This window comes from Phaethon aethereus, assembly GCF_964289735.1.
Source record: "Phaethon aethereus genome assembly, chromosome: 6".
NCBI classification, from domain to species: domain Eukaryota; kingdom Metazoa; phylum Chordata; class Aves; order Phaethontiformes; family Phaethontidae; genus Phaethon; species Phaethon aethereus.
In genome coordinates this window covers 34,964,224-34,972,802 of record NC_138580.1, presented here as the reverse complement: position 1 = coordinate 34,972,802, position 8,579 = coordinate 34,964,224, and the positions used below count along the sequence as shown (strand labels likewise).

At 37.7% G+C, this 8,579-nt stretch overlaps 2 protein-coding genes across 2 annotated transcripts in view; one reads left to right on the top strand and one right to left on the bottom strand.

Annotated features, from left to right (window-relative positions):
- Positions 1-1,585: 1,585 nt before the first annotated feature.
- Positions 1,586-1,927, top strand: LOC309406282 (small membrane A-kinase anchor protein; the record flags this gene model as incomplete). Its single annotated transcript, XM_082001396.1, has 1 exon — positions 1,586-1,927. The coding sequence occupies one exon, from the start codon at positions 1,586-1,588 to the stop codon at positions 1,847-1,849; it is 264 nt and encodes an 87-aa protein (XP_081857522.1). The 3' UTR covers positions 1,850-1,927.
- A 5,651-nt stretch (positions 1,928-7,578) lies between these two features.
- Positions 7,579-8,579, bottom strand: part of HIBCH (3-hydroxyisobutyryl-CoA hydrolase) — a gene marked incomplete at both ends in the record, with an annotated part of 46,119 nt that continues 45,118 nt past the window's right edge. Inside the window, one exon of the mRNA XM_082001210.1 lies at positions 7,579-7,694. Within this exon, the coding sequence (XP_081857336.1) occupies positions 7,579-7,694 (116 nt within the window). The remainder of the gene's footprint in view (positions 7,695-8,579) is intronic.

Sequence of the window (8,579 nt, the reverse complement as noted above, 5' to 3'; positions counted from 1 at the left end):
CGCACAAAAGAAACTTAGTGAATTTTATTAAAGTGATTTACAAACATTTCTCTAGAACACCAAAATGTTCTGATACAAAGGTATGAAAACGTTTGTACATACTTCGTGGTTTCAGAAGCCCTTTAGGTCTGATATTCTGCCAGGAACGCCAACCACCACTTCCGAGTGCTGGCCCTTCTAAACAGGTAGTGATGTTTTTATGAACTAGTAGAAAGAGGAGAGAAACTTGTCACCATGAACCTGCTTCTCATGAGTCAGCTGCTGGACTGGGGAGGTCCCATCCTACCTGTGAAGCACCATCTGCCTGCAAATGGGATCGATTTCCTCTGCAAATATTTGCCTATGATCAGGTTACTGGATTGGAGCCCCTATTTCCACCAGTACATAAATAAGTAAGGCTTAGCATCTTTGCCATGATTATGTTTTCAAAGGCTATTTACAAAAAAATCTTTAACTTCGGCTGACCTTAGTACAACGTCATCGGGTGAAGCTGTAGGAACAGTTGGTTTCTGTGTGGCCCAGTCTTTATTTTGGCTGGTGGTCTATTAATTCTGGTAAGTGGGTAAGCTCATGCCAAGCAAAGTCAGGCACATCACGAGATTCTGCTTTCCAGTATAAAGAAGCCTGAGAAACAGCTTTGTAGGCTAGTAAAGAAAAACAAACATATACCAGAATTTTGAGCCGACCAATTCTGATTCTTCAGGAGTTTGACAAAAGGACCCTGTCAGGTGTTTCGTTCCTCACTCTCCCTTCTCCCGATGTAGAGTTCTCCTGCTTTAGCAAGAATGGTGCTCTAGGTCTGTCAGAACTGCCTGCCTTGAATACAGCAGTCTGCTGCTGCTTCCCTTAACCTTGCAAGGGAAAAAACAAAAAGCAGCTCTTTGTTTCTCATGAATACATTCTAGTGACTGTGCGCTCAAGACTCCTTGAGCAACAGCAGAGTGACACTGATAATTAGTGTCACTCCTGCCCAAAGGGTGTACAACAGCCGTGACACAAGGCTCTTGTTAGGTGGTGGTTGTGTGGTGCTTCTGTGGGGTGGTTTTTGTTTTTATTTTCATTTTTTTCAGCAGCAGCAGTCACTGGAGTTAAATGGTATTTATTTACAGATTCAGGAAAATAGCACTGCATTGTCATTCTGGAAGACACGGAGGTTTGGTTTTTTTTTATTTTTTCCTAAGACCTTTATGTTCTGAGATAACATACATCATGTACTGGGAATTGCATTTAAAGGCAACATGAATTCAGGTCAAGCTTTGCCTACTTGTGGTAGATGGATGTTACTGATAAAAACATTTTACACACACCACTCAGATTTATTAAAGTTGCTTCTACAAGCATCTGTAGCGACTTTAGCTTTCCTTTGGGCTCACTGAGAATGGTAAACTATTGTGTTTATATCAAACACTATTTTGACAGATTTCTTCATAAGTAAAGAAGCACAAAAGGAGACATTTTGTTCTTTGAAAATAACTGGAACCACTGGCAAGAAGCAGCAACACTGGGCATCAAACAAGAAAGCCATTTCCAGGTTACCAAAACATGCTGTTGAACTGAATTTTGCAGCTGTGTTTTCAAATGTACCATGGGATGCATCAAATCCAAGGATGCCTTTCCAGGTTCAAATGCTATCCAGGATGAAAGGATCGGGGAAGGTAATGAAGGATGCACTGGGGAGAAATCATCCCTGATAGCCGTGAAGGCGGATGAGAAAGGTCCATCAAGCACTATAGTGCTAGACTATGCACACCGTCTCTCCCATGAGATTCTTGATCAGGCAGTGAAACAGTGGGCTGTGACTGAAAGTAAATACAGCGACATCCCTTACATTGAAAGTGATGTGCCCTGAGCCCTGACTGGCAAGGACTGTCTTCACAGTGAGTGTCCTGTCTGTTAAGCAGTTTGTATTTGGTACTAGTGCAAATAAAGTAAAATCAGCTGTGATTTGAGCATAATGCCATTATATGAATGTGTTTGCAAGGAGAGGCTGAAAAAAAATTGCCTTTTAACCTATATTGCTAAGAAACTAATTGGATTACAGTAGAATCTATTAATCAAGTGTCATTTGTTATCAGCCGTGTGCTGAGTATATTCTGTCTTTGTATGTGTTGAATGTGATCAGAAATTAGTGTTAAAAAAGAGGATGAGAAGAATGTGGCTGCCTTGCAATTGTTCAAGTACTGCCACAGCAGTCCCAAAGATGCTTAAGAACAAAGCCTGGATTATTTTTATGTACTGCATAAAAAATCAGTGCCCTGTTTGTAGGTGAAAAGAGAAAAAAACTCTCTGCGTGGTAAATTTGTCTGCGTTTTGCTAAAGTGAAACCAAGGTCTACGTGTAGCAAAGATAACTGCTGTCGTAAATTTTACTTTGATTCTTTGACCTGACTAAATCTGTAACCCACAAAATAATGAAGGTGATGAGAAGCATTTTATAAAACCAAGCAGTATTCAGGGAACCATATGGATTATGATACTATTCAACTTCCATTATTACGTGAACCAGTGAGAAACATTACAATATTGATAAACAGTGCATTGTAATTAACAGATGCTCTGGCTTCTGTAAATGAATGAAGGCTATTCTCTAAAATTCTAAAGTAAGATACCTTAATTACATCCGATCACTGTGTTCAGACCAAAGCTGTTCGGGTTTTTTTTGTGGTTTGTTTTTTCATGCGTGTGTGTGTTAGGGTGTTGGGTTTTGGAGGGGGGCAGTTTTTGGTTTTTTCACGGTAACCCAGATAGTTCTGCAAAAACCACAGATGCTCACCAGTGAAATGAACCTTTAAATCTGTAACAATGTTGTAGGACTGTTTGTTTTATGGGAACGATGGCTGCATCACACTAAAATTTTGCTCTAACACCCTTGGGACAGTACGCCTTCCTTTGGCTTCTGTAGGCTCATCGCTTACCCATTGCTAAAACTCTGTATGGCGATGCAAATACGAGCTACAGAAACCTAAAGCCTGAGCAGTGCACTGAATTAGTGAATAAGCCTTAGGCCCCAAGCTAAAGGGCTACATGCTTTACCAATTTTATCTAGCTTGCATCCATACATTGCACCCTGCTTCTCCAGGAGTTGCAGCCTGACCTACTGTACTCATAACTAGCATTTGAGACACCAAGAAAGGGATGAATTAATCGTAGTCATCTTAAAGCTAAAATTTTGCAGACATTTTATACAAAGTCAATGCCTTGTAGAAGCTTGGGGTTTTAGCACCTGTTTGTTTCTTTTTCTGTTATGGCCAGTTTAAAAGATGTAGGGTTTTCTCCCTAGATCGAAGTGCTTTCCATTTTATGTTTTCATTTCATAGAAAAATGCTTTCTATACTGGGAAGGACTGTTACTATTTTTAAAAGGTACTGTAGTTCTAGTAAATGATACAAAGCGTGATTTTTTTCAAGCAATGATAAGCAAGCAGAAAGAGGACCATCTCAATTGTTATTTTTAGCTTATTCTCAGACAGGCTATGAATTAGGCTGTTTTGCAAACTTTACAACACAAACTTAGTTATTTGAAATTCACCTATGGGGAAGTGGTTATATCAAGAGTAAAGTGTGAAAAAGGCTTCTTTGTTAACGCAGCACAAGACTGCCATTAATTGACACTGACCAGACTAGACCCGGCTACCAAGACTGTTCTTGGGCATTTGCTGAAAAGGGAACAAAATCTGCTTAAGCTGTAATGTCATCTTCTTTGAAGTAACGTAGTCATCTTTGAAGCCATATGTAAAGTGGGACTAAGGTATTATGGCCCATGCAAATTCTACTGCTAACAGTGATGTTCCTTGAAGCTCTAAAGCATGCAAAACACTAGCTCATCCCCTACATTTGCTCTATCTAAAAAACCTCCAGGCCATATACTAGGGTAAATTAAAAAGCTAAACCAAAACACTGTTCAGATCTGTACCTGTTAAGTGGATATTGCTTAACCACAGTATTAAAAGGTTCCTATTATTATAGTGAAAATAAAGGTTTACTATAAAAAAGGCCAACCTTTCTGTAACATTTGTCTTGACTCAAGAATGTTAGTGCTGCCAAAAACAGTAATTAAAAAAAAAAAGCCCAAACTCTACAGACACTATTTGCCAGATAGGTGAATAGCACATAGAAAACTGCACTCGACTTCAAGAGTGCATTTAGGTATATCTGTCTGGACCATTTTACAAATACCTTGGTGGCTGCTGCAGTGCTTGCTGTTGCAATGTCTCAAATCCTTTCTTGGGGTGTATCCTGAGCATCTGACACTATTCTGGAGTCAGAATACCAGATGGACTTTTGAAAGCAGCTTCTCCATTGGCAGGCTGCCACTGCACAGTCCAACAGCAGGCAGAATTATAAAATAATATAAAATAGCCTAAAGTTACCTCATAGCATCTGTACTGATAAATTTCCCCAAAGGAGAAAGTTACCTAGGTATAATTAAACATGCATCACAGTGAGCTTCTGTTTGAAGTACGTGCTGCGTGGGATGGCTGCACTGCTTGCTCAGAGAGCCACCCAAAACGCGACAGTGACTGCTGCTTGCTATGTCCAAACAGTCACTTACCTGCAACCGCAAAGCTTGTCTTCCCTCATTAATGCTTGAAGATTACAGCAGCTTCAATATGGCTGGAAGTGCAATTCCAGCGGGTTTACGATGCTTTCTATGACACTGGCACTTCAGGGAAAGCACGCAGCAAATGGAAAGCTAACAAGCTTGCAAACAAGCTTACAAACAACAGGGAGACAGCTTCTCACCAGGAAAATAGTCTCTTTTACAAGATGCTGTCCTTAATAAATAATGCACTTACCCTTAATAAAAAAAAAAAAAATTTAAAATCTGTTCAATACTACAGTCTGGTAAGGGATCAAAGCAGACCTCTTTCCAGAGTTCTGCTGTATTTTTAATAGGCACAATAGTAATACATAATAAAAATAAAGACTTCTTTGCCTAAATAAAATTACATCCATTTACTTACCATTAGATTACTCTAAACTGTGCAATAGTCTTATAAAGCCACTTATGGTGGCTTTCCAGCTAAGTTGCCGCTGATCCTTTGACTTGATTTGTGAAATAAAGGCACTCCAGTATGGGACTGGCATACTCTGCAAAACCATTTACTTCTATTTAGGAGTTAAAAATACATTTGTTTTATGTTTTCTCCAGGGAACATAAGTATAGTCTGAGTGGGTACAATGTGACTGACTTGATAGTCTAATTATGGTTCAAAACACATTAAGTGCAGCACAACTTTGTAAAATTTTCGTTTCTGGAGTAAGACACATCAGTATTCCCAAATAAAACACACTACAATATATTTTTACAATATTTTTTGTGGAAAATATTTTCTTGTGGACCAAATAAAATGGAACTTACCATCGGCTTGTATGACTTTTGTTTGATAAAGATGCACAGATTGGAAAGGATCGTGTTACCATGAGTTTGGGGTAATTCCTGTTCACATAATTTTTGGAAGCAACAGAACACGCAAGTCAAAGTTTACCGATTCAGAAGTATACACTTGCTAAAAGGTTGTAAGGCCTTTTCAATCGGAGAAGGCATGATCGCTGCTCCCTGGGGATTACTGTGTTTTTCATTAAATGTAGTTGCTGAAGATTGCTCCTTTTGTACAAAAATAATGGAATGAACCAATTTTTTAAAAACAAATTAAAAATAGCCATCGTTTAAGAATCTAAAACATATAATAATTTTAAAAAATAAGGGGGTGGGTTTCATTTCTTACAGAACCATGAGGTAGAAATTCAAGTCATATTTTCAGAATTACCCTAAAGGTATTAATGAAATCTTTCAACTATTTTTGAAAATAAATTCAAGGACTGTCTCGTAACAAATATGTGCGTGGTAACATTAACTCGCAGCTGCAATTTTAACAATTTTATCTTAAAGATTCTAGTGACAAAGCAAGGTGCCATTTTTTCTTGATTTTGCTCACTTCTGATTCTTTGAAAGTCACTCTAGTAGTTCACCTTGATGCCTGTATTTCCTGGACTCTGTCTCCAGGCAACAGCTTCTAGGAAGGAAGGAGCCTTAAGCCAGTGTAGACTGTTAACTATTAGTAATAAAAATTGCCCAATGTTGAAAACTCCATAACAGTTCTGCTGTAGCTCTGACTTTTTGATTCCTCAGTGTTGATTACTGACTATGTTATTTGAACAAAAGTTTTCTTCCTTTAGTCTCAGTGGTTCATCTTCAGAGAAGGTAAAATTTGTATTTGTGACCTGCCTATAACTGCAGAAACAAGTAAGAAGAGATACTGATACATGATTTGAGTAAGCATAAAAAAGCATGTAGTCTTAATGTTGAAGAAAGAATAGCAGCTATGCGTTGCATACACCATAGAAAAAAATAATTTTACCCCCCAAAAAGACTATACTTTTACCAAGGGGCTCTGGTTATATCATACAACCTCAAGTATTATTAGTATCAGAAGCCAACAACCTTTAATGCATGTACAAGGGGTTTTTGATGTATATTTAAATTTTAATCCCAACAAATACATTTGTTAGGCTATATTGTGTTAAAAATTATACGATCCATGTAACAGCAGGTATTTCACATTTTCCCCTATTCTTTACCTTCAGTACATATTGCTGCGTTGCCCCTACTTTTCACAAATTTTCTACCTAGCTGACGGGATGTTCATGGGCACAAGCAAACAGGAGCCCAGACTAGTTGGTATAGATAAACTCCTGCTACTTGCGGTATTAGGGCCAGGCTGTCCTCTAACATTAAAATCATTAGACAATCACTAGCATCAGCAGGAAATGTGCTGTTTGGTGTTCAGAGGAAGGGCTGAGACAGTTATTTCTTCACCACTGTAAGACCAGGAAAAACTATCTATTTTTGAAATAATGAAAAAAACCTAATTATGCAGTTCAATCAAACTTAATAGCATTGTTTAAAAATTGGTTTTACAAGCAAACAGAAGTGTGCTTTAGGCTCTGGCAATATTATGACACATGACACAATAGCTACATCACATAGCAAGACTGAATACTGGCCAAATGTTAAATCAATAAAACAATTTCTTTCTCTCAGACTAATAATGTCTGACCTTTTACTTAAAAGGCTACTTAACACCATGGATTTAGCATGTCTTGCATTTTCCTTTGTAGCTCTGACTGTTTTAAAGCTTTAAGTATATTTTATTTCCATTGTATAGAGAAGAATCTGAGGCACAGTCCAAATTTAACAGATCAGTGATAGAGCCAAGAACACAAAGGTCTCCTGACTTCTTGCATATTTGGTCATCCCTTAACTGTGCTGTCTCCCCCAAAGGTTCCTCCTAAACTAAGGGCTGATGCAAAAAATGAAATGTTAATCATTGTGTAAAGCAGTAAAAATAACAATTAGTCTTGAAGTAATTTTTCCCATTATTAACCAAAGATAGGATTATTTTGTCATTATGACAGCATAACAAAAGAGAATATTCCTGAATGCAAAAAAGTAGACTTACGAATCTCAGGCTAGCTGAAAGAGTCCTGTCAAACTTTACCATACTATTATTAATTTTTATATCAAGCAGATATAATTATAATTGAGCAGATATATAAGATGTCAATAGGCTTCATCTTTACAACTTGAGATCGTTGTTTCCTAATGGCTTAAAACAGTCGTCCACAAATTCATCAGTGACTTCTTCTAGAGCAGCTGGCTTCCATCTGGGGGATTGGTCTTTGTCAATCAGCACTGTCAGGTGGAATATAAAACCACAAAAGTTACTTGTGAACTTTCTCTAACTGAGATGACTTCAGGTTCTATCAAGACAGACATCGGCAAGAAAAATCAGTATGCTCTGGAGAAGACAAGAGTTTTTATAACAGGTATTCCTACTCTAATAAAAATTCTTGAGTTGTGACCTGTCTAGAGACATATCTGGGGAAGTGCCTGATGATACAAGGAACAGTGGATCACTTCAGAAGTAGCCCAAGCTTTGAAGTAATATACCTGAAATTAGTGTTTTCTGTTAGACCTACTACTCTTGCCTGACTTCTTTTTCATATGAAACCGGGAACAGTATGCACAATGCTCCTTTTGGACAAGGTGTAGAGTATAGGAGCTGACTCAAAGTAGGTGTTAAAAGCCTACAGCTAATACAAACACATCTTATAAACTAATAATGAAATAACTAATGAGGAAAGAGTAAAGCAGAGTATCTTTCTGGGAAAATCAAGAATATTTATTTGTAAATACTGACAGATAACTGCGGACCTATGTAGATTTAACTGTGAAGATTTGTATCATCTTAGTATGTATACTTTATGCTGTATCCTAAGAAGTACATCACTGAAGATAAAATCTTCAGTGAATGAATCACATGTAAAAGTGTAACAAGAAGATTATCAAGTCTGAAAAAGCATTCCTTGGATGACAGGAATGTTGAAGGCACGTCAGCAAGAACAGCTGCGCTAGCAAGCAACAATAAGACAAGAGAGAGTTTATTTGTGTGTAAAAGTGATCAATATGAATGGAATTCCAGAGCATGTTTTCTGGCCCCAAGAAAACCTGCAAAGGTGCTGTTCAAAATGTGATATTTTTACAAAAAAGAACAGCTATAGTAACTGTGGTTCCATA